The sequence below is a fragment of the Mauremys reevesii genome, linkage group 19 (genome assembly GCF_016161935.1).
Source record: "Mauremys reevesii isolate NIE-2019 linkage group 19, ASM1616193v1, whole genome shotgun sequence".
Lineage (NCBI taxonomy): Eukaryota > Metazoa > Chordata > Testudines > Geoemydidae > Mauremys > Mauremys reevesii.
In genome coordinates, this window is record NC_052641.1 from 24,144,843 (window position 1) to 24,169,911 (window position 25,069).

Below are 25,069 nucleotides of genomic sequence, written 5' to 3' on the forward strand. Positions count from 1 at the left end.
AGACGCCCTCTCCTCTCGTTACTTCCGGCTGCCGAGTTATGTTTCCGGGTTGGGGGCTTGACAGCGGGTTCCCGGTGTCGGGAGCGTCACCTTCGGCTCCGGAAGCAGCTGCCGCCGGTGGGAGGCGATGGGGGATGGGCAGAGGGGCCGGGGGCCGCGCGGTGAGTGAGACGCTGAGACACCCCGTGGGGGAGGGGCTGGGCGCGGATATGCCCCGGGTCCGAGGCGCGCGGGCTCCGGCCTGCTCTGAGCGGGGCGGCCCGGCCTGGCCCGGGGAGGAGGCGCCCGGGCTGGTCCCGCTGCGGCGCCGCTGGCAGGAGCTGGGAGGGGAACGCGGCCAAGTCGCGGCCGCCGTGTCCACGGGCTACGTTGCTGAGGAGCGATAATCAGGGGGCGCCCGGCGCGGGGGGACCGGGCGTGCCCGGAAAAGGTCTCTGAGTTTCAGGTTTTCAGCGGGAGGGTTCTGCGGTGCGTGGCCTCTGAGGGAGCCGGTGGGCTCTGCTTTGCTGTGCTCGCCTTCCGCCCTCTGCCACGAGAGTGTGCGAGGCGCGGCCGGGATGGGCCCCGTGCACGCTGTGCAACTTCGGACACTAGCCCAAAGCTCGTTCCAGTTCTTTCTGGCGTCGTCTGCAGCGGGGACGTTCTGGAGTAACTGCCCCTGTGCGGACTCTGTGTGCTGGACGAAGTGGTGGTAACTCTGTTTGTTTGGAAGTGGAGTAATTAATACAGAATACTCAAGAGAGTTCTGAGTAACTACTTGTATCCATGTCACTACTTGGAATGCTCATTTCACAGTGGGCTTACACTGCTGTTTTCAACGCTCAAAGTCGTTGTAAGAGCATAGAGGAGGGACATCCAGGTGAGTTGAGAACAAAGATTTGTCTGAGGTTGCACATCAACCTGGTAAATCAGTGGATTGTTGACAAGGATTTGGTGGAGCGTGATAAATGTTCAGTATTTCTAGGAGCAGCATGTTAACCCTTGAATGATGACAGTAGATGCAGCTCCGTCTATGACTTTCCGTAGATCACAAGACAAACAGATGAGTTAGCAGAAGAATATGTGAGGAAGTTGACATTGCAGGAGACAATAAAGATGAATTGTTGACTATATTGTCAAATTTCTGTAGAATTGCTTAAAAATTAGGTGATGAAATGAGGAAAGATTTATTTCCCAACTGAGCCACCAAAATTGAGAGTTTAGAAGAACTCGGTAATAATTCCCTGCAAAAGTCAAAGGGAATGTTAAGAACTCAAAACAGCAAAAGGGGGAAGCAAGAGAGAAATTTACTCTGAGATGTGTCTATCATTGTCATGTCAGTATGCTCCTACTAGGCTCCTTGATTAGTGTAGTTAATAACTGCAAATAAATTTTTATTTCTGTTTGCTCTAGAGAGCCAAAGTAGTTCTGAGAAAACATCGAGAAATTACCAGTGTGAATGACCCAGAAAGAACCTTGCTTTATACTCATGTCACATGTTTTGTTCATGAGGCCAATCTAAGCAAAATGAGGAAATGCAATCTGGAGAATTGACAGAAAATTCCACTAACCAAACTTCTTGCCTCTTATCCACAGCTTTGCTAAGGAAAACTGTGTACAAAGTAAATGAAATATCTTTCTGGGAAGAAATCTGCATAACTTGTCACCAGTGACAATTCCAAATTCACTTTTGACAATTAACAATAATGAATTTGAGTGTTTCCACTCAATTCAGTAGGTAATTTGTTTTTTTTTAAATGTTAATTGTGCAGTCTAACAGATATGAACTTTATAATAAGGATAATAAAAATGTCTTTTAATGCTGTATTGGTTTCAGTCTATTGTCTGGTTTGGTGTTGAAACTTGATCTCTCTTTAATTCACAGGCACTGTTAGGCTATGAGCCCTTTGAAGAAAGTGGAACAGGAGTAAAACTGGCTGAGTTAAAATTAAATCTTGACTTTTGGAACCTTTAAATAGAGCATCAAACTTATTAACTGTGTAATTTGGGGACAGTCGTGTCTCAAAATACCTGGCTCTTTTGGTGCTATAGAACAGCAGCTGCAGTAAAATGTTTGCAAAACTGAAGAAGAAGATAGCAGAGGAAGCAGCAATTGCTCCTCGGCCAGGAGGGGCTGCCAGAATTCCCAGATCAGTCAGCAAAGAGTCAATCACGTCTGTGGGAGCAGATTCTGGAGATGATTTTGTAAGTATCATATTTTGCATTTTACTACAGCATTTCTAATGCACAAGGGTACAAAAAGCCATGCAAGAATCTTGACTGTGACTGAAAAACCAAGTGCATGGCAGAGTGAGATGTGTGATGTGCAAATGTATCTCTAATCAGAATAGTTTTTGGAAATTGAAGTAAACATAGGTGTTAGTGGATGAGAATAAATATTAAACATAATTATTTTGTCATGTTAAGAATATAAATTACATAATTATCTTCAGTGAAGAACATGGCAAATGAAGGTATAAAATATCAAACGATGTTACAGCAAAACTCAAGATACTGTAAGTAAATGTAATGCTGAGGATTGCTTTCTTGCAATCTTCAGCATTATAAGTCTTAGATTGTAGTGTTCTGATTCTATGTTAACCTCTTAGGTTCCTGGTGCAGTTACTGGTCAGGCATATTGTTTACATACTTCCATAGGATACTTATGTTGTTTCTGTAGCACTGGAAAAACTTGTAGGTTGTTATTGGAATGTCTAGATAAACTATTTTTCATATTAAACTATAGTATATGTAGATTATATATTAATAATTTTAGGTGTGCATAAATTAAATAAAACCTGTTAGTGCTTTGACTGAAAGTCATGCCTTCTGAAGGCTCTTATATCACCCAAATCCTAGATTAGATTATACAGCAGCATCACTTTCGGAGCCTGCAGTTACTGTATGCTGTGTTGCTGTAGAACAGCAGATTCCCATGTCTTCATTCCATCATCTGTAAAATAGATTTTTCCAAGAAGGGGTTGCTGTAAAATATTATTTCTGAATCTCAAACATAGATATTGGTTGCTGAGCTAGACAGGAAATCTTGATCTCAAATAGTAAATGGGAAAATACTGTGGTTACTACACTCAGTTTTTCACTCCCCCACTCAGCTAATTTTCACATAGCAATTGATGATATATTGAGAAACATTGTGGCTATTGCATTGTTGGTGTAGAGAACAGAAAAGTACAGTGGAGGGAGACATTAAAATATATGTGAGAAAAGGTGGGTGAAGTAATGTCTCTTATTGGACCAACTTCTGGTGGCGAGGGAGACGAGCTTTCTAGCCACACACAGCTCCTCTTCTGGTCTTGGGCAGGTCTACACTTAAAACACTGCATCGGCACAGCTGCCCCAGCGCTTCAGTGACGACGCTCCTGTGCCGATGGGAGAGATTCTCCTGTCGGCGTAGTTAATCTACCTCCCTGATAGGCTGTAGCTATATCAACGGGAGAAGCTCGCCCATCGACATTGTGCTGTCTACACAGGGGGTTAGGTCAGTATAACTATGTCACTCCAGGGTGTAGCTTTTTCACACCTCTGATGTAGTTATACCGATATAGGTCTGCAGTGTAGATCTGGCTCCTGGGAAAGATACTTGGAGCATCGCAGCTAAATGCAAGGTGGAACAGATTGTTTAGCATAAGTAGTTAGCGTATATTCTAAGGGACCGTTCGAGGCAGAGTGGACCATTAACATCTCTGCAGTCATAGGACAAAAAGAGGGGGTTAGTGGGTTACAAATTGTTGTAATACGCCGTAAATAAAAGATATTACCTCAACCATCTTGTGTCTCTAATATTGTGGGAATGACACGGCTACAACTACATTGCATACAATAAAATATGAGTAACAGTTCAGGATTTGTTGTTCATCTTTTAAGAATTCTGTGCTTTAGCAGTATGTACTTAATTGCTTTTAATTTTGTTTCCATAATGAGCAAAAAATAAGAGTACTGTAGAGAATAAAAACTAATTAAATTATTGTCAGAAATTAACATTGTATCAGTGTTGGCAAACTGTTTTTCCCAGACGAAAGGCTTACACTTTCCCTTTTCCCACTGCTTACCTATTCATCCTCTCCCCTGCTTGGAATCCTTCCAACCTGTGTGGCTTAATTTCTCTTTCCAGTCATCTATTACATGGTCAGTCCAGTAATTTGAGCTACTTGTTTTCAGCAACTATTGGTCTTAGAAAATATTGTATTTTGTGTCACAGGCCCATGTTGCAGAGCTGACATTTATACCCTCTTTTTCTCCCAAGGACCATATGCACTGACTTAGCCAGCAGAATATGCAAATCTGTTCTCCTTGCCATGAGAAATAGGAAACCATTCATTATTTCTAGCCCTTATAATGTTCGCCGTCATTAAAATTTGAGTGTGGCAGGATTGTTCTTTCTGAAGTTCAGAAACCACATAGTTACCCCTCTCTCTCTAACCTGCCAAGGCCTCTGATGGAAGCAGCTCCAGAGAAGATCTCTCATCCCAGCTACTTAGAAGAAATGAACAAATACGAAAACTGGAGGCCAAACTGTCTGGTATGTTTTCTGGGGATGTAAATGTTAACTTACAACCTTTCAATGCTGGGAAATATTTTCCTTCACACTTCTTGTTTTATTTACAAAAGGAATTTTTTTTGCTGTCTAGCTAACTTTCTATTTAACCCATTTATAATAAGCTTGTTGGTCAGCATCTGCGAGATGTACAATACAGTCAATACAAAATCCATACAGAGTGTTCAAATAAAGATTTATGACTTCCTGTCTTCCTGCTGTTCTCTTGGCACATCCGTGTGATCTTCCCAAATGTTCAGTATAATTTTCTCTGTCCCCATGCTCCAACCAGAACACTTCTTTTTGGATGTGAACAGGGCTTTGGCTTGGAGCTGGAGCGCGGAGCAGCTCTGGAGCAGTGGAGCTGCAGATTTTTGCCTGGAGCTGGAGCACAACTCCAAGGCCCTGGATGTGAACCCTCCAGGCCCCCGTTTGGATGCTACTGCAATAGTAAATAAGAAATCAAAGACCCTAGTTAGGGTCAGGGCTCCATGGTGTTCAGCACTGTACAGTACTTAAGATGACATGGTCTCTGACCTGAAAGAGCTAATGGTCTAAAAAGACCTGCCTCCCAAAAAAGGGGTAAGGGTGGGGGCCTGGTTCTTGGTGCATCTTAAACTGGACAGAAATGGCCCTTGGAGACTGTCCCTGTAATGGGGACCTCTCTGGCTGGCATACAGCCGGCAAAGGGGCCCTGTGCTGACTCTGCTCCTGGTCCTGGGTGTAGGGAGTAGATTGGGGCATGGCTAGAGTGCACCATGTCCTCTGCTGTCTTCTGCTTCCCGGGGCTCCTAGGACAGTCACGGGAAACAAATCCTAACTTGGAGCAGCCTCAAGGTTGTTCTAACTTGAGCTGGGGGCTGGGCAGGCCCCTGCTCAGCTCTCGAATATGGGAAGTGCAAAGGAGGCTTATGGCGCAACTAGAATTGTTAAGTGCTCGCCTATTCCTAAGAGATAATCCCTAAATATTGTTAGGGGCATTTGAGGTCTCAATGCTTCGCTGCCATAGAGACAGGAGTCTTACAAATACCTGAAACTTTGACCAGACTCCAAGCTCTGTAAACAAATCCTCCTGTGGGCTTCTAAATACACTTGTTCAAGGTACCTTCTTCCTTTAATCTGGCCTGTCAGTCTTATAGGCTCAAAAAATGGCAGAGTTACACATTCACTGCCTCTTCTGCATATTAAGACCTGGATTTTAAAGGTAAGAGTGTGGTTTTGTTGGCTAAGCAGGGGAGCTAGCCAAAATGCACTATCTCTGAAATATTGCACAGCTATTGTAAGGTGTAATATGGAACAAGAAAATCAACTGCTTTTGGATTTCTCCAACCCTCCTTCACTTTCTCATTGGGGCGATTCTTCACAAGCAGAAGTCAAACCAAATCATCGTGCTTGTCACCATGTTCTGCTGTAGCCAATGTTCCCTTTTTTGTGCAAATTTAGTGCCTTTTCCTTGTTGTTAGTTGTAATTAGGCCCTTCTGTTTGTACCGACCATTTACTCCATGGATGGTGTGTGGCAGAATTATTTGCTTGTGGTGTTCATTGTTAAGGGCAGCCTAGTTTTCCTTAACAGGAATGATTTTCTAGTTAAGAAAATCATTGTCACTTTCCACTCATATTTTTTTAAATTTCTTTCCCTAATGTCTGTCCATTCCTCGTCTGTACTTCTCCCTCCTCACCCAAGATTATGCTGAACAGGTCCGAAACTTGCAGAAGATAAAAGAGAAGCTTGAAATTGCATTAGAAAAGCATCAGGATTGTACGTACTTTTATTTTTTCCTTTTCTTTTTTTTTGTTTTTAATTTAAAACTGTTCTGCCTTGAATGCAGACAGAGTGTAAAAAGCTGCATAGTTAGAAATGTTTCTCCACATTGAGTACATATTGATTGTAAAAATAGCACACAACTTTCTGCTTGATTTACAGTGAACAAAGCAGCTGTGGTTTGTTTGCTGTTAGTCTGACAGTTGCCAGCAAGCACTTTTGCTGAACTTATGACTGGCATTTTAAAAAAATCTACAGCAGTATTGCAGTCCAGATGGGGGCTTTGCTCATATCTTTGTTTGTGGTAGCACTCATATAGTGCTAGGCATTGTGTGAACATAAAGGGAGGCCTGGCCATCTTGACAGTGGTAGTTCTAAATTTTAGTGTGACCTACAATACAGTATTTACAGAAGTAAATACACAGTGTTGGCATTTGCATACCCTGACTTTTTAACTAGTGATTCTCTGACAGCTTCCATGAAGAAATTTCAGGAGCAGAACGAGGCTTACCAGGCCAACAGAGCAAAGATGGCTGAAGGAATGGCTTTGGCATTGGAAAAAAAGGACCAGGTAATAAACACAAGGTTGACACAATGAAACAGTTGACTGATAGTGGGAGGCTTCTGAGTACAATGATCTTGGCATAGTCAACATATTGTAGTACTAGAGAATCACTGCTGAGATGCAGCATTTGTTTGCCTTGATTTATTCTTATCTGGGTGGAGGGAAAGGAAGAGGGATAAGGTGCAAGGGTCAGTGTTGCTGACAGCTCATTGTGAGACAACGTGCATCGCTCGCTCTTTTTACTTTAAAAGAGCTCATGAAAGTCTCTAATGTGAACTCAAATTCACATTTGCTGTCTAGGTACAACTCTGTTGTCACCTAATTAAAATGTCTGTAGATCAGTCGTTCTCAACCCGTGGGCTGCTTGCAGCCCAATCAGCACACAGCTGCAGCCTATGTGACATTCTCAGGGCCATACAGGTAGCATAAATACTGTGTGAACGTGGCCCACATGACAGAGAGAGCTGCATATGCAGCCCAAAATGGTAAATACATTGAGAACCACTGCTGTAGATGATGCATTTTTGTTTGCACAGGGCAGATATGCTGTGGTGTCATAAATGAACCTGTCATAGGCTTTACTGGTATATTAAAATCCTTTCTGGTTACGTTTACTCTTCCCATTTGATAACAATTTTCCTAATTTAATACCTTCAGTCACATTTATTGGTGCTTAGATTTTTATTTGCCCTCTTTTTTTTTTTTTCTGTCCTCCTCTCCTCCCCTTTGCAGGAATGGAGGGAAAAGTTGGTTCATCTTGAAAAGGCAAGTCTCCTTTGATATCGCTCTGCTAAATGTAGGCCTATGCACATACTGGGACTTGGCAAATAAAAGTTTATACAGAAAATGTAATTATCCAGAGTATCTGATCCCTTGTTATCTGGCTGAGACCTGATATTCATGTTTCATTTTCCACTTCATCACCCCAGAAGTTAAACTGGAACTCCTTTTGGAAAAGGAAATAACAAATCACAGACTTCAGACGCAAGCAAGAGATGAGAGATTGACACGCCAGCCAGCATAGATGTAAAAGCTCAGCCTTTACCCAGATTGCTCGTGTCTCATTAGCGGAGTGTTGAGATAGCACTTACATTTCTTGCTTTATGCTTTCAAGTATTAGTAAATGAATCCCTTGCAATACTGCTGAGGTATTATCATCCCTATTTTACAGAGGGGGCAGCTGAGGATAGAGAGATGTGAGTGCTTAAGGTCTCGCAGCTATTCCTTTCAGAGCCGGTGTGAGAGCTCTGGGGTCTGATCCTGAGGTTGGGAGTCAGGTACTACAAAATCACACTGCATGCCAGGAAATGATTTAATCTCTTAACCCTCTGTGGTTTGAGGGAGAACAGAGTGGTCCTGGGGTGAGGACGATCTTTATGTGCAAGCTGATGATACACTTAAAAAAGGAAGATCCTTATATTTTCAGACTATAAACTGGTTGGGACAGTGACCATGTCTTCATGCCTGTCTGCGAAACATTTAGCGCCCCGTTGGCACTGTATAAACAAAACCCTCACTAGTATAGACTATGTAGTGGCTCTTGCAAGCACTCCCTCTTCCTTTGTTGTCTGCCGTTGATGCTCATTTCCTGCCATGAATATTATATGCATTTGCTATGGCAACTGCTGAACAGAGTGCTGCATGATGCGCTTTAGTACCGCTCCCCTTATTTTTCTCTGTAGCATTGACTTGGTGAGATTTGTTAAGAGCCTTTCTAGCCGTGTCACCAAAGTAGCTGGTGAGCACTGTAATAACTATAGATCAGAGCTTTATTAGCATAAGGGAATTTACATCTGGCTGGAGAAAAATCCTATTGGCTAACGGCCACAGATGCCTGCAAATGAAATAAGTGTAATGGCAATACCTGTTTGCCTGTTTAGGTCACCTGCCCCACTGGGGATTTGACATGAAGCACTTCGCTACCAGAGAGTATCTTGGTTATAAAAAGAGCAGTTTTTGCCAAAAGAGCTGTAGCTATGAGTGCAGCCATGGCTGTATTGTAAAGTTATTGTCCAAAAACAGGCATATGTTGACTTCAATCTTGTGTTGTTAGCATCATAGCAGAAATTAGTTCCACTTCAGTAATTTTTTTATAAAGGATTTCATTCTTGCTGTAGTTGTTCCAGCTGTCCAACTAAGTCTCTGCTCCAGGCATCTTTTACCATAGAAGCGTTAAACAGATGTTTAGATTTGCTGTCAAGTGTTTCAAGTATTAATTTTCTATCATGGCATGCTTGAATGGTGGGTGTAAAGAACTTCCTATGTAATTTCTTCTTAAATGAAAGTTATTTTTGTCTTGTTCACAGCACAGTCCTGAAAGTTTCCAAAGTTCAATAATGCAAGCTGTGTTGCTTACACATATATTTTCAGAATGCATGCGTCTCAGTAAGAAGTCTGTTATTTATATAGCACCATAAGAGTGCATGGTGATTTGCAGTTATAAACATAAAACAAGATTCTGTTCCCAAGAAGCTTAATTTAATACATTGCTGACCTGAAATTGAGTGACAGACATTTTGGAATCCTTGTTTAATTTTGGTGGTGGTTTAACAGGAAAAAGAGATTCTTTCGGCTCAGTTACAAGAAATGAGGGAGCAGAGTTTGAATCTTTTCCAAAAGAGAGATGAAATTGATGAACTGGAGGGCTTTCAACAGCAGGAACTGGCCAAAGTCAAACACATGGTGAGATTATTTTGTAGTCTCTCTTCTGTTTAGTGCTCGAATATATATACTACTTGGTGGCTCGACATTAAGGCTTTGTCTGCACTACCCACCTTTTAGCGACACCACTGTGCTGCTACAGCCATGCCACTGAAAGGCGTGCAGTGTAGCTGCTGTTTGTCAGCGGGAGAGAGCTCTCCCGCTGACCAAAAAACACTTCCACCCCCAACGAGCAGCAGCAGCTTTGTCAGCAGGAGAGCGCTCAACAAGGTTAATCACGCAATCAGTTGCACTGTTAAACAATAACAGTATACCATTTATATAAATATTTTTGGATCTTTTCTGCATTTTCAAATATATTGATTTCAATTACAACACAGAATCCAAAGTGCACAGTGCTCACTTTATTTTTGATTACAGATATTTGCACTGTTAAAAAAAAGTAGTAGTTTTCAATTCACCTCATACAAGTACTGTAGTGCAGTCTCTTTATCATGAAAGTGCAACTTACAAATGTAGATATTTTGTTTTGTTACATAACTGCACTCAGAAACAAAACAATGTAAAACTTTAGAGCCTACAAGTCCGATCAGTCCTACATCTTGTTCAGCCAATCGCTCAAACAAACAAGTTTGTTTACATTTGCAGACGATAACGCTGTCTGCTGCTTGTTTATAATGTCACCTGAAAATGAGAACAGGCATTCACATGGCACTGTTGTAGCTGGTGTTGCAAGATATTTACATGCCAGTTGCGCTAAAGATTCATATGTCCCTTCATGCTTCATCCACCATTCCAGAGGACATGCGTCCATACTGATGATGAGTTCTGCTTGATAACGATGCAAAGCAGTGTGGACCAACACATGTTGATTTGCATTATCTGAGTCAGATGCCACCAGCAGAAGGTTGATTTTCTTTTTTTGGCGGTTTGGGTTCTGTAGTTTCAGCATCAGAGTGTTGCTCTTTTAAGACTTCTGAAAGCATGCTTCACGCCTCGTCTCTCTCAAATTTTGGAAGGCACTTCAGATCCTTAAACCTTAGGTTGAGTGCAGTAGCTATCTTTAGAAATTTCACATTGGTACTTTCTTTGCATTTTGTCAAATTTGCAGTGAAAGTGTTCTTAAAACAAACATGTGCTGGGTCATCATCCAAGACAGCTATAACATGAAATATATAGCAGAATGCAGGTAAAACAGAGCAGGAGACATACAGGTCTCCCCCAAGGAGTTCAGTCACAAATTTAATTAATGCATTATTTTTTAACAAGCGTCAGCATGGAGGCATGTCCTCTGGAATGGTGGCCAATGCATGAAGAGGCATATGAATCTTTAGAGCATCTGGCACGTAAATATTTTGCAATGTGGGCTACAACAGTGCCATGCAAATGCCTGTTCTCGCTTTCAGGTGACATTGTAAACAAGAAGCGGGCAGCATTATCGCCTGTAAATGTATTTCCTGTAAAGTGTTTGTCTGAGCGGTTGGCTGAACAAGAAGTAGGACTGAGTGGACTTGTAGGCTCTAAAGATTTACATTGTTTTGTTTTTGAGTGCAGTTATGTAACAAAACAAAATATCTGCATTTGTAAGTTGCACTTTCATGATAGAGATAGCACTACCGTACTTGTATGAGGTGAATTGAAAAATACTATTTCTTATCATTTTTACAGTGCAAATATTTGTAATGAAAAATAATATAAGTACTGTACATTTTGTATTCTGTTGTAAAAAAACATCCAAAATATCTATTTTACATTTTCAAATATATTTAATGAATTTCAATTGGTATTCTGTTTAACAGTGCAATTAAAACTGTGATTAATCAACAGCCCTATTAAAAAATTTACAGCTAAACATTAATTTTCTACAGCCTTGAAACTTTACTATGCAGAAGAAAAATGCTGCTTTTAACCACCTTAATTTAAATGAAACAAGCACAGAAAGGTGGGGTTTTTTACCTTGTCAAATTTTTTTTTAACTTTTCCTTTATTTTTTTAGTGTTTTACCTTTAACACAGTACTGTACTATATCTGCTTTTTGGTTTTGGTCTCTGCTGCTGCCTGATTGCATGTTACCTCCTCCAAATGAGGATTGTGGTTGACTGGTCAGTTCGTAACTGTATATGTTAATTCACTGAAGATTGGAGTTTTTACAGTACGTGTCTGCATGCAGTATCATGTAAACTCCCAGTTGACACTGAATTTTCAGCCTTAGCTGTGTAAAATTTAATCTAATTTAGCTTATAACTTTGATAAAGGCAGCATGACCCCTCCTTCAGAAGCCTTTATTAATTGTATCAGTTCATCTTTGTCAAAGATAATGTTCTAATGTTCAGCTTTTGAAAAAGGAAGAGTCTCTAAGCAGAGCAGAACAGGAGCTAGAGGCATGCAGTCAGGAGCTAATCCATGCTAAGAAAGAGCTGCAGGTCACAAGCAACTTGTCATCGGTTCTGAGCAGTGAAGTGGAAGAGTTGCGGTGGCAGCACTCGGAGCTGGAAGCACAGAGGTGTGTATGTGGTGGGGTAAAGGAGTCTGTCAGCAATATCTAGATATTCTGATTCATTTCCCACTTGGCTCTAGCTCCCCTTGAAGAGCCCGCATGGGCAGTAGGCTCGATGCTTAGTCAGTACTTGCATACTAGCATGTGACAGGGAGTACACGATTTACTAAAATTACCCTTTTACAGTTAAATTGGAACGTTGGTTTGTTTGTATGCAACCCAGATCACTTAGCAGAGTTCTCTGTGCTCAGTCACTACCACTCTTCCACCTGGTTACGAGTGCTGGAGTATGCAGTGACTAACTTGTAAGCTCCTGTGAATGATTAGTGCCAGGCCAAAATGGCTGTTTTTAAGATTAGAAGAAAATCATAGGTTTCTTAGTCTATCCTCCTTCCCTTGGCAGATACGTTCTGCTGGCACATTGAGTTACTGTTTTTCTTTCTGCGAAGGGATGAACTAGTGGCAGCTGAGGTGAATGCAGAAAATAAGATCACTGCCCTGGAGCAGAGAGGACAAGAGCTACAAACCTTCATTCAGCATCTTTCAGCAGACTTGCAAAACGTAAGTTGAGATAATTGGTGTCTGATACCTTCCTTTCTGTCAGTTCATGCAACAGTTCAAACTGGACCTTCATTGAAATGTTTGTTTGCATTCGCCTCATAAAAACTGAGTCTGGAATCAAAAAACATTTTCTTATATGCGGTAGGCTCAAGTTGCTGCCTCTGGTTGTGAGAAGAGATTGGAAGCTTTACAGATGGAGCATGAATCTCTCAAACTGGAATATGAACAACACAAGCTAAAGGTGAAAGTGTGGGGACTTTTGGTCTGACCCAGTATGGCTGTTCTTATGTTCTTATGTGTGTGATCTGAGGGTACTCAGAAGTTGGTTAGGTTTTAGTGTTCTCAAGCTCCTATACCTGAGCTGATTGTTTGTATTTAATCAGTCTGAAAGGCATGAATGCAGTGCAACATGGCTTCTGAATTGTTTAAGCAGAGATTTTTATATTAACTTCCTCACTTGAATTATGAAGCAGGTATGTGACCTGCTACTGGCAGGTCAAAACACCCAAAGCTAGTAAATGTAATCTTGGAGCAAGACTTAATTTTTTGTAAGTACCTTTATAGCAAGTTTCAGCCCTATTTAGGACTATCACCAGGAGAGTTGTAAATGCCTGGAAGGTGGGGTAAATGTGTGAGAATTGCCAGCCATGATACCCCAACTGGCAATCTTGTGAGTAAATTCAAGAAGCTTGGATAATGGAGCTTTGCTATCTGTGGACAATATGTTAGCAAATTGGGGAAGCACTGAGGGAAGGGAATCGTATAATGAAATTAGGTATCAGAGAAGTCTCTGGCAATAGTCATACTAAATCCAAACTATTAGTACTAAAGACATCCAGAAGTCATCACAAGAAAATCTAGCTTCTGTTGGGCATACAACTCAGTAAGTTAATTATGGGTCCATACTGCATAATTTTTCCAGATGGGAAGTAATAAAATTGCAGACCTCTACTGGAAAGGCTGAATGGACTGAGCAAATAACATGGATTGGTAGAATTGCAATAGTTAAAATGACCTTTCTCTTCCAGATTACATTTTTATTTCAAACACTTCCTGTAGAAATCCCAACTCAAGATATTAAAATACAGTCTCTATTTTATGCTTTATTGGAGACAGTAAGTTTTATATAGGCCTAATAAATTAATTAAAATACAAATTATGTAGGCCAGTATTGAATGAATGGGTGGATTCAGTGAAGCTTCAGAAATGCAGCCACAACCCTGAAAAAGGGAATAATCTAACTATCTACCTAGCTTCAGTTAAATTTGTATATATTTAATGTTGTATGGATCTGTCTGCACTGCAAAAAAAAAAAAAAGGGGGGGGGGGGACCCATGGCAGCAAGTCTTGGAGTCTGGGTTAACTCACTTGGGCTCATGTTATGGGGCTAAAATTCCAGTGTAGATGTTTACACTCAGGCTTGAGCGTAGGTTCTGAGACCTACCCCCTTGCTGGGTTTTAGAGCCAAAGTCTCAATGTCTACACTATTATTTGTAGCCCTGTAGCACGAGCCCCATGTGCTTAAGCTGGTTGACCCAGACTCTGAAACTCACTGCGGTGGGTCTTTCCTTCTTTCCCCGCCCCGCTCCCATCATAGACATACCCTAAGATAACATAGAATGGCTTTCATTAAAGAGTTTCTTTTTGATGTGTTTTTGAGGGCGTGGGTGGGTTCCCCCCAAGTGAAACCACTATGTACTAAGAGCTTGGCTATAAAGATGACACTGGTTTTTGTTCCAACAGATGACTGTTGAAGTTGATGAGAAAAATAAACTCATTGAACATCTGCAGGAAAAAGTGTCTTCCCTAGAAAAGAGACTAGAAGGGAATTTTTCAGAGGATGAACATGTGTGGGAGCTACTCAAGGAGGTAACATTTTTAGATGGCTTTAAATCCCTTGAGAACTGTCTGGCTATTACTGTATCTGTCATGCAATGGAACAAATATATCTAATATCCTGCATATGCCTCTGTTCCTGCAGTGTGTATTTGCACTCTGCTCCTGCTGGATGGAATCTTAGACCTGCTCAAGTGTGTTCAAGATCATGTCTTCAGTGAGGGTAGCACACAGAGGTTGCAAGCCTTAATACTAGTAACCAAAGAGTTAACACTAATGTATACTCCTCCTCTTCTGTGCTCTGGTTGCTAAAAGGGCTTGCAAAGCACATGGGCACTCTTAAGCAAAGTCCAAACCATTCATTGTATCCACTGAGCTAAGGCCCAAGCACTGATGAGAAATAACTGTAAGTTGAGAGCTCAGAGGGGAACTGCGCATGGCCAATATCTCCCGTTACTTCCTGACCCTGTTCCGCAGCACTGATATACCATATTGTTTCTGAACAAAGGCAGGTTTCCCCAGCCTAGGACAGGGACACCTGCTCTTCCCTGGGAGCCCTTACCTGCAGTGCCCAGCACCCTAGCCTGGTGCAGCTAGTAAATGAACCTGGCTTAAATAAATCCAAGTCCAGTTTGAAAGCCACTTGTAGAGGCAGCACAATGTCCTCTTAGAGAGTAAATGCTACAGCTAGTAAATATTTTACCCTTTGCATGTGTGTTCTGTAACGTCCTAGCAGAGTGGCTCTAAAGGGCAGTAGAGGAGCTATTTCTGTTGCAGCATTGTAGTTTCTCTGACTCCCTGAAGTTGGTCACAGATGCTGATTACATCCTCAGCTTGGACTTCAGTCAAGCATCTCCACATCTCCCACTTTCAGTACAAATGCTGTGCAGTAGTGGTCAATAGCTTCACTCAGTGTCAGCCCCTAGGTGCAAAGTTGTGTTACAAGTCCTAGTAACTACTGTTTGGATTCTGGCCATCATGCCTTCACCATAAAAGCAGTTTTTAGAGATTAAACTTCTGAGTCCCCCTGTATGATCTGTGATGTGTTAATCTTCAGAAAACTGCTCTGGAGCAGAAACTGGATGACACCAGACAGCAGCTATTGACAGCTAGAACCAATCATGCTGAGACTGTGAACCTACTGGAAACCCAGGTATTTCCTCCTCCTTCACCAATGCACTCAGTGGGGTTGGCACTTTTGGCCATCTGGATGGATTAGGTGTGTTTTAGCATCCAAAGAATTTTATTTAAAACCCAATACAAATTGCCAGCCTTTCAGTCTTTTTTTCAGAAGATTTGACACTGACTATAACATTGAGCTTTGAAAGGAAACCTTAGCTCACCAAACCCACTTTAGCAGTGTGTATGTTTTACCTAGAGATTTTGTGTGGCATATATAGGCCTGATTTCATACTAACCCTTCTGTCACAGGGTGACACTGGCTTTTTAGAGGGAAGAGGCCAGTACACCTGTGATTGGCCAGTTGAACACAACCTCTTCCTCCTCCTCCTTCTCCCCCCTCCCCCCCTAGTTTTGCTTAAAAGATGGCACCTGGCCCTAGACCCTTCTGGGTCCCTGAAGGAAGATGGGAAGGGGCCTGTGAGAGCCTCCTTCCCACAGAGGAGAGAGCAGCCTGAAGGAAAGAGCTGCAGGAACCCAGAAGGAGCGCAGTAACAGTGAGCTGCAGGTGATGAGTTCTGAGGAAAACAGTTGAAGGACTGGCTGGAGCTGGGGAACCGTGCCAGAGTTCAGATAGGCTGGTACAGTGGCCCCTAGGAAGAGGGCAAGAACCAGAGTGGTCAGCGTGAGCCTGGCCCAGAAGCAAGGGGCTAACTCTGGAGGGAGACCCCAAGGAGCAGGGGTAGGACTCACAGACAAGGAATCCTGGGGAGTGTAACGCTGCAGTGAGCACTGTGGTGGGCTGTGGAAAGTGCCCAGGAAAAAGGGATTGGTCCTGGAGGGAGGTTCCCCTGAGCAGGGGTAGGACTCACAAGTGAGGGGCTGACTCTGGGCTCCAGGAAGAGACTCGTGGAAGAAAAGCCCATCTTGAAACTCTTGGAGACTGGGGCCCTAGAATGGGGATAACAGAGTTCTGACAGAGTGGTTAATGGGTGGGTGACCTGGCAACCAGTGACCTTTCACTGGGATTGAAGAGCTGTTTTATTGTAACCAAGTTTCACTTTGGGGGTTGGGAGGAACTGTTTTTACTACAAGGTACCTGTGGACTTGCATTTTATATGAATAAAAGAGTTTGGATTTGTCATTGAGACAACATTCCTTTGCAGGGGTGAATAAAGGACAGACGGAGGCAGGTGGACTTGTCATGCCACAGCCAGCCGCTGGAGGGCGCTTGAGGCAGGGGCCATGGTATGACCTATTCCCTTATCTAATTTATTTACATTTCGATTCCTATTTCTAGGTCACTAAACTGAACAGCAAAGTAACTGAAGCACAGGGATTGCTCTGTGAGAGAGAAGAATTTCTGAAGAATTTTAAAGAAAGCAGCATGTGCCAGGTAGGCCCTTCCCTGAAAGGTATAGTCTAAGGGTTTCTGTGTTTAGCCTCCTCTGCTAGTTCCTTCCCTACCCCATCTTACTATTTTGTGTGCTGCTCTCCAGTAATATCAATCTTTATGGACAAGGGAGTAACTTACTCTCCTGTTTTAGCTGAAAGAACTTGAACAAGCACTACAGCTCGCTAATGGGGCACTAGAGAGGAGCAAAGAAGAAATTGGTGAGAGGGATCTACAGATCCAAAAGCTGGTGAGAATCCTCTAATCACTCGGGCTACTCATGCTAAAGCAATCTCCACCATTTTCAGTGACAACCAGTTTTGTTTCATTATTGATAAGGCTGCAGTTGTCAGAATTCTTCCTGCTAATACTGCAACAATGGCTCCGAGATGAGTAAATGTATTTGTATGTGAGGGTAGGCGCCAGATGGCCGCAGAAATAAAGCATAGCATTGCCATTCTTAGGCAATAAGGATGGGGATAAGCAGTATGAAGTTATGCCTGACTCTGGCTGCAAGCTCCATGTACTCTGCCCTCCAGTAACCACAGGGTTAATATAGTGTTAACTTACATTCATGTTTTTTCCTGAAGCAAACAGATCTAGAGGTTGAGAGCAGCAAATTACAACAGCATATCTCAACTGTAAAGCATCAGTGCGCAGAACGGATTAGCAGGCTGGAGGCTCAAATAGCTGCTCTTGAAACAGCTCGAGAGTTTGATAAAACAGCTTCCCAACATAAGATAGTAAGTATATAAACTGTACTGTAGAGGGATATTGAATCCCCAGATGCTGCCTCTGGCATCACCTGTAACCCTTCTGTGTATTGTCTGAAAATACGAAATTTGTATGTAACTGCATGTTCAAAGCTGTTCATACTGTGGTGGTTTGAAGTTGAGGGTGAAGATCTTTCTCCAAGCAACAATGTTCAGAGGCACTGAATATGCATAAATCAACGTCTCTTTCGGGGTGGGGGGGTGGGGATGTTTACTTACATTGTAAATGTTAAAACACTGGTTCTTGGCACACAAGATATTTCCATTTTACAGAGCCAGTTGGAACAGGAAAATGAAGATTTTAATGAAATCAGACAAGAATATGAAAGTTCTTTAAAGAAACAAGAGTCTGAACTGGAAAGACTAAAGGTATGGGCGTAACTGTGTGTTGATGACTATGCTTAAGTAAAGAACTAAGTTTGATAAACAGCGAATGGCAAACTGTATCCTTTTGTCCATACTTAAAGCCCATTAGGTTCAGATCATGGTTAATTACTGCCATATTCCTTCCTCTTTGGAATTAAAATACCTACACAGAATACAAACCATTCAAGATTCATTACAAATGGCTGGTACTTTCTTGACACACAATACTTAGATCTTACTAAATACTGCCAAAAACAGTACATTCCAGTACTTAAAGGGATACTGTCAAGTAAGAATAGCTTTGAAATCCTCTGGGAAGAAAAGTATCAATAAAAGCATAGACTATCATTAGCAATACATCATTTAATTCCTTTAACAGCTACTGCTGTCTAAATTAGAGGACTACTAAATAAAACACTGTTCAGTCGTTTAAAGCCTAAACCTTCTCTCCTTTTAAGATTATAATCTCAACATTCTAAATATCAGCCCTCATGTGTGTGATGCAGAATTTATGAATTGGCCACTGGAGGGAGTCATTTCCTTGTTAGTGTCTTTTAAATTGGAAAAAAGAAAAAGTGGAAGTGGCAGATATGAAGCCTTTCATGTGGTGGACAGGTTTGACTTTGCATACCAGAACTATGCACCTGTCAACAGTGCCAGTGCAAAAATGGTACCAGTATCAATCCTCTTGTCCACATATATTTTAAAAAGAATCCCAAACCATGACAGCTAATGCTTGGGGATCACTCACCCTTCACTGAAATGCAGCTGTCTCTGGAGTGGGATGTGGCAACAGTTCTTCAGTGGAAGAGCAGTGAAGACTGACTACTTCAATAGAAACCAAAGAAGTGTTAGATTTTAGGTAAGCTGAATGCAATTGCCTGGGTTTGTGAAAAGTTCCAAGAAATGGGCTCTCTGCCAGTCTTAAATTAGCATTGATTTAACAAGAAGTCTGATTTGAGGGACAAGATTATTGTGTCTGCTAATAACCTATAAATTCCATTTGTTAATGGATGTGGATCTTAGAGTTGAGAAACCACTGGCTTTTAGTCTTGTTCCTGTGAAAGCTTCATAGTGAATTTTCTCCTCTTAATTCAATAATTACTTATCACTGGTTTGCAGAAGGAATTAAGCAGCAGAGAAACAGTCAGTGTTGAAATTGCCAAAGCGCTGGAAGAAACTCGGAAACAAAGGGAGGAATTACAGCAGCAGGTACGTTTATTGCTTGAACCCTTGGATTGCCCTAATCCATACAGAGCAGGCTGGAACCCGATTTTGTCATTATCCCAGTAACCAGGGGCCCAAATCAGGATTAGGCCCCAAACATCCAGGAAGAGTCTCTGCCCCAAAAAGTTTCCAGTCTAAGGCCTTCCTGTTAATGCTTGCACAGGTGTGTAACTTTACCCATGTGAGATGTTCCACTGAAGTCAATAGAACTGTGCATGTGCTCAAAGTTAGGTATTTGCCTAAGTGTTGGTTTGCAGGATCAGAGATTAAGGCAGGATGCAGCAGGTGGATGTAATAAACAATTGAAGAGGAGAGGGAGGGTGAGGTGCCACTGATAGGAACACATGGCTTACAGGCTAGCTGAGAGCCCAGTGCTAAGCTTCTCCATCATTTTGACAATTTTTCCATAAGCATCACACTACACTTCTTGCATTCTTTTTTCTACTGGATCGCAGCCCTGTTTGTGCTGTTAGAAGGTGGTCCCAAATTAACCCCAGAAATGTTTGCTGTGTGCTGACAACTTGGCATTCAAGGACTCACTGCCAAATCCAAGTTATTTTGTCTAGAAGAGTGTTACTGGACAATGTCAGCCAATGCTTGTTTGTTGCTGAGAATGGTGTGTGTTGTCAGCCAAGCAATAGTGCAGGTCTCACTGAATCCAGCCTTCAGTACCACCTCTTTAGGGTTTTTTTGCTCTTGGGGGTGAGTTGCAGATCTGACTCTTGAGGAATCAGTTTAGATGGTCTCCAGGGTCACATAGGATGCCTAGGTTCTGGGTGGAAGTGATGCTTTCTGTGGCTTTTTACATGCCTATGTCCTGGAATGCAAACAGACAGGATTTGGAATGGGTTTGTGTTGACATATGGGATTATTAACCAAGTGTGCATACACAGAATATTACATTACATTTTCCTTTCCTGGATGGTGAGTATCTGCAGCTGAAATAGAGATTGAATAACAGCAGCGTATATTGCACATCCATAGCTGTTCTCTCCAAACCAAGTCTTTTTTGTTGGCTGTAATCCAAAGTGAGCCCTGTTCTGTCATCTGAAAAAGTGATGGTCAGAAGGCTTCAGCAGTCTTAATGTGACTTCGATCAATGTTGGCCATTAGTTGTATTATTTTGCTAGGCATTGTAGTAATTAGCTGTGTAAACTAATCTGTACTCCCAGACCTCTAACCCGCATTCTGTGTGGCCTGGAACTAGTGTATGTGTCTTAAAATCTTATTTGGGGGCAAAGAGGCACTAGCAGCTATAGCCAACAGCAAGCTCCTCCACTTATCCCAAGATACATTTCAAGCAGCCACTGAACTTACCTCTCTTAGTGCTGAGAAGCCAGCCCAGTAACCTGATCCTTGTTCTAGGAAATCACTGTAAACTCACAGTGGTGCTGATCAGTATTCATCATCCTGCTTCCTAGGTCCACCCACTGCAGAGCATTTTAAGCTGCAGTCCTGTATGGTTTTAAATTGGTAATTATTTCATAGCTGCCATCTGCTGGCCATGACAGAAGTTGCAAATCCAGTGTAGAGTTCACCCAAAGCAGTGTCTTTTTTTTTTCATTGAAGTTCTTGTCCTGCTTTCAAACCCTACCTCTCTTAATGAGGGACCAGCATTGACTGAGGTGGTGATACTCTGTAACCCTTTGGCTAAGCCACAGAAAGATTTTAGCATATGTGGGTTCTACATATTAACTGTTCCTGTTTACCTTCTTTTGTCCATCTTCAAGGTTACAGATCTGATCTTACTGATAAAGGAAAAGGACCAGTTGATCAATGAAAAAACTGATGTGATTCTAAAAAAAGAGAAGGATCTAAACCAACTCAGTCAAGGTTAGACCAAAGGAGTCTCCTCATCCCAAACTCTTTCACTTTGGTAAAGTCTCTGTAGCTCAGGGATTGCTTGACTCTCTAGTTTCTAACAATGCTAGCATTCTTAATTGGAAAAGGTGCAGAGAAGAGCATCCAGAAATGACTCGGGGTACCAAATAGCTTCCATACAAGGAGAGATTAAAAAAGACTGGGACTGATGATTAGAGATGATCATCTCTAATCAGATGAGATGATTAGGGGTGGGGGACATGAGAGGTCTATAAAATCATGACTGGTGTGGAGAAAGTGAGTAAGGATGTGTTATTTACCCCTTCTCAACACAAGAACTAGGAGTCACCTGGTTAAAGCTCTGAGGCAGCTTGCATTGATGTTCAGTCCACATTGTATTTGCCTCCTGCATCACTGGAGAGGGGAAATAGGCCTGACGCTCTTCCGCTTGCCTTCTGTGCAACTCACTCTGTTTACAGAAAATTAATAGAAGCTGTTTTCTTCTGTGGAATGGCACTAACCATGTCTGTCCTGATCCAGGTCATGAAGCTCTCGTGCTGCAAATGCACCTGTTGCAGTCTGAAATAGAAGCATGCAAGAGCCAAGCAGCAGAGAGGGAAGAAACAGCAGGAAAGCAGATCAGTGCTTTGAGGTTGAAGATGCAGGAGCAGCAAGAGCAGCTGTTGGCCAGCGGGAGAAATGTGAGTGAAGTTGCAGGGCAGTTTCCTCCAGTATTGTCAGGAAAACCACAATGTGCAGAGACTTTAGTTCACCCTGCTGTGCCTGAAAGCAAACAAAACCTCTCCATGGGATATGACAGGCTTTGAATTGGTCACCTCATCAACCCACCTGCTGCCTTGAAACATCACCAGAGCTGTCTGTGTCTGTCACTGTGCACTTGGCCTAGAGGAACCCAATCCCCTTCAGTTTTTTTAAGTGTCCTATGAAAAGCAGCACCTCCATTAGACAGCTAGAGTGTCCCTTTGGGTGTCTGTCTCGGGTAGTTTCACAAATGAGATTGTCCTGCCCAAACTTACCATTTAAAAACACAGTGGAGCTTTATCTTTGGGCAGTAGCACCTGGCTGCCAAAGTTGTGGTCTCTGAGATTTGCTTTGCTCTTTACCTTTGAAGGTTTTGGCATTAGAAGCAGCAAGAGCCTTTAATAAGCACTTGTATCCTCCAGAAGACAGTGAGGTGGAACAAAACGGAGAGGTGGCAGCTGCAGACATCCTTCAACTTCAGAAAGACAATAGAGACTTGGAGCAGCAAATTTCTGAGAAAAACAAGGTAACTGAAATACGGTGGAAATGGCTTTTCCACATTTGGCTCATGTGGCTTGTATTCCTGATTTGTCAGGCCTGCAAAAAAGCATGAAACTACAGGTAATATGTGACCCTAGGTACTAATGTCCTGCCCTCCTCCTGCAAATCCTGCTGCTGCCAAAGAATTTCCTGTCCCCTCCTACCTCGGGAACAGCTTCCCACACCATGGTTCACTGCTTTGCCTTCTTTCTTTAGACCCACTTCTTCTAAAAAGCCTCATTATTAAGTGATGACATCATATCTTGTACAACACAAAGCATATTGTCAAAGCAGAGCCTTCTGTGGAATGATTAGTCTAGAATACAGTGCTGGAAGGACAAGATATATGGGGGGAAGAAGTTACCTTATATTAGAATAAGGGGTTAAAAAAATTTCATGTAGTGTGCCTCTTATGGAAGAAGTGGCTCTTCAAAGTGGGTCAATCCCCACTGGCTTTAAGGGGATCGTTCCAGGCCTAGGACCTGTCTCCATATCTCCTTGTGCATGCACAGTTATCCATTGTAGCTTAGCTCTCTGCAGTCTTATGGAGCCATATAAATAACAGAAAATCCTGCTTCAGTGTCTGAAAAGATTCAGAATCTGATGCAGTATCTTTCCCCTTGTTGCAGCCATGTTCCCTTTGTTTTCTGTTAACCTCATATTCTATCTCTATAATGTTGTCACATTAATCTGCACCAGGAATTTAAGTATAGTCTCCTCATCCCATTCCTGCTGCACTGTGTGGCTGAAAGAGCAGAGTATTCAGGCTTGTCAGATAACCCTTCTCCAGAGCCATTAACTTTGTTCAATGTCTGCCCCATTAGCTAAACTTTGGGGGGGGGGGGTTCATTTGAAACTTGTAGGTCTGAGCGTATTCAAATATGAAGCTTCCGTGTTAAGTTAATATTAGTTTATCTGTCTTGTGTGTGTAGATGATAAAACAGTTACAGCAGAGAATGGCAGAGCTCAAAAAGACCCTACAGAAAGAGCTGGTAAGTTTTTTGCCTTTCCAACCCCCTGATGTTGACAAGGTACTCATGCTGCCAGTTTTTAAAAACTTGCTGCCATCTGGATTGTAAACCCTTTGGGGTAGGGACTGTCTTCATATATGTTTACAGAGTGCCCAGCAAAACGAATCCCCAGTCTGGGGATATAAATATTCATTAATCCCACAGATGCTCTAAGTGGTGTTAGTCAGGATGTGAATACTGTGTCAGTCAATAACTTCAGCACAAGTAAGTAAATATGCCAGCCCTGATCTCCTTTTGCACCTAGGGGAAATCCAAGATAGCAGCCAGAACTAGTGTGGCCAGGTCACTGCAGCTCCTCTGATGTAAGCGTGAGGGTTGGTTCATTGCACTTTGCAGTAATCTTTGTTCACCTCTGGAACCTGCACTAGAAAACAAGAGATGATGTATTTCTTCATAGACTCTTCCTTGCTCTCACTTCACAGTGAATAAAAGGAGGCAGAACAGGGTTTGGGCACATCTTGGTTTTTTCTTTTGCTTGATAGTTACTGTGGGTTATAGAAGTCCTGGCTCCAGGGTGACTGAGGATTCCCTGATGCTTCTCCTTGGAGAGGGAAGCATTGAGATTTAATTGCTATTTAGCTGCCTCTGCAGGTCAATCTTAGTGGTGTCCATCTTTAGGAAAGACTCTCCCCTGCAATCCTAGGTAGAGGGAGGGGAGGGATAGAGGGATAGAGGGGATGAAATGGTGAGCCCTGTCTCAATCAGCATTAGACCAACTTGGTGCAGTCATCTAAGAAGTCATTATTAAATTTTGTAACATACCCACCTTTAAAGGTTTTAAACGTCCTTTTGTTAGGATTGGATGGCTCTGGAGTTGATAATGGGATACAGAGCCATCCCTGCTACAATACCAATGCAAATCCTGCTCAGGTTAGAGGCAACACTCTTTGGTTTAGGTCCAGTTCCAGAAGTGGTTTGTGTGATGTAGACACCATTAGCAGCTTCTGTGCTGGCAGTCTGGGTAGGGGGACCAAGGATTTAATGGATATGGAGACAATCACCATCTTCTCCCTACAAGTGGCTGTTTCAGGATAAGGTGAGAAGCTTTTGCTCGAGTGTTCCTGCCTGGCTATACCTGTCCTGTGGATAGAGGACTTCAGTCTCCAGTGCTATCAGGATAGCACTTTCCTCCAGTACTAAATTCATAACACTTCTAAGTATAAAATGGTTTTTCCTTTTCAGAAAATAAGGCCTGACAATGAGATCCCTGAAGTACGTGAGAAACCAAATTCTGAAGTGCCTAATGCTGCAATGACTGTCACAAACAACTCTGATTTGAATGACTCCCGGGAGATCAACTTTGAATATCTTAAACATGTTGTACTAAAGTTCATGTCCTGCCGAGAATCTGAGGTAAAGACTTGTTCTCACATCTAAGTTTGACTCACTCATGCTTACTGATAAACACAAATTCCAACTGTAATTAAGATCTAGAAAGAGATCTGCAACTGCACGGTGTTATGTTTAACTGCTTTAGTGTTTGAAGCACCAGCTGCATGCTGGTGTCCTGCTGATCTGGTAAGATTCATCCATTTAAAATATTAGTAGAGAGTTTGAACAGACGCTCAACACTAAAGATACATTAAGATATTTGTATGTCTCCATCCTGCCTATACACCA

General features: G+C 42.3%; 1 protein-coding gene across 6 annotated transcripts in view; it reads left to right on the forward strand.

The window, feature by feature from the left end:
- Positions 1 to 32: 32 nt before the first annotated feature.
- Positions 33 to 25,069, forward strand: part of GOLGA1 (golgin A1) — a 31,106-nt gene continuing 6,069 nt past the window's right edge. For 2 of the 6 annotated variants that reach the window (XM_039506716.1, XM_039506713.1), the window contains exons 1-22: positions 33 to 161; positions 1,865 to 2,184; positions 4,429 to 4,519; positions 6,220 to 6,294; positions 6,771 to 6,868; positions 7,595 to 7,627; positions 9,416 to 9,544; positions 11,857 to 12,026; positions 12,470 to 12,581; positions 12,727 to 12,822; positions 14,325 to 14,450; positions 15,475 to 15,570; positions 16,837 to 16,932; positions 17,084 to 17,179; positions 17,520 to 17,672; positions 17,976 to 18,071; positions 19,191 to 19,280; positions 21,026 to 21,128; positions 21,657 to 21,817; positions 22,249 to 22,404; positions 23,351 to 23,410; positions 24,632 to 24,802. In XM_039506716.1, the coding sequence (XP_039362650.1) occupies positions 2,050 to 2,184; positions 4,429 to 4,519; positions 6,220 to 6,294; positions 6,771 to 6,868; positions 7,595 to 7,627; positions 9,416 to 9,544; positions 11,857 to 12,026; positions 12,470 to 12,581; positions 12,727 to 12,822; positions 14,325 to 14,450; positions 15,475 to 15,570; positions 16,837 to 16,932; positions 17,084 to 17,179; positions 17,520 to 17,672; positions 17,976 to 18,071; positions 19,191 to 19,280; positions 21,026 to 21,128; positions 21,657 to 21,817; positions 22,249 to 22,404; positions 23,351 to 23,410; positions 24,632 to 24,802 (2,343 nt within the window). In that variant the 5' untranslated portion in view covers positions 33 to 161; positions 1,865 to 2,049. Of the gene's footprint in view, positions 162 to 664; positions 860 to 1,864; positions 2,185 to 4,428; positions 4,520 to 6,219; positions 6,295 to 6,770; positions 6,869 to 7,594; positions 7,628 to 9,415; positions 9,545 to 11,856; positions 12,027 to 12,469; positions 12,582 to 12,726; positions 12,823 to 14,324; positions 14,451 to 15,474; positions 15,571 to 16,836; positions 16,933 to 17,083; positions 17,180 to 17,519; positions 17,673 to 17,975; positions 18,072 to 19,190; positions 19,281 to 21,025; positions 21,129 to 21,656; positions 21,818 to 22,248; positions 22,405 to 23,350; positions 23,411 to 24,631; positions 24,803 to 25,069 lie in introns of those variants that run through there. The other 4 variants (XM_039506715.1, XM_039506714.1, XM_039506717.1 and 1 more) reach the window with 4 other exon arrangements.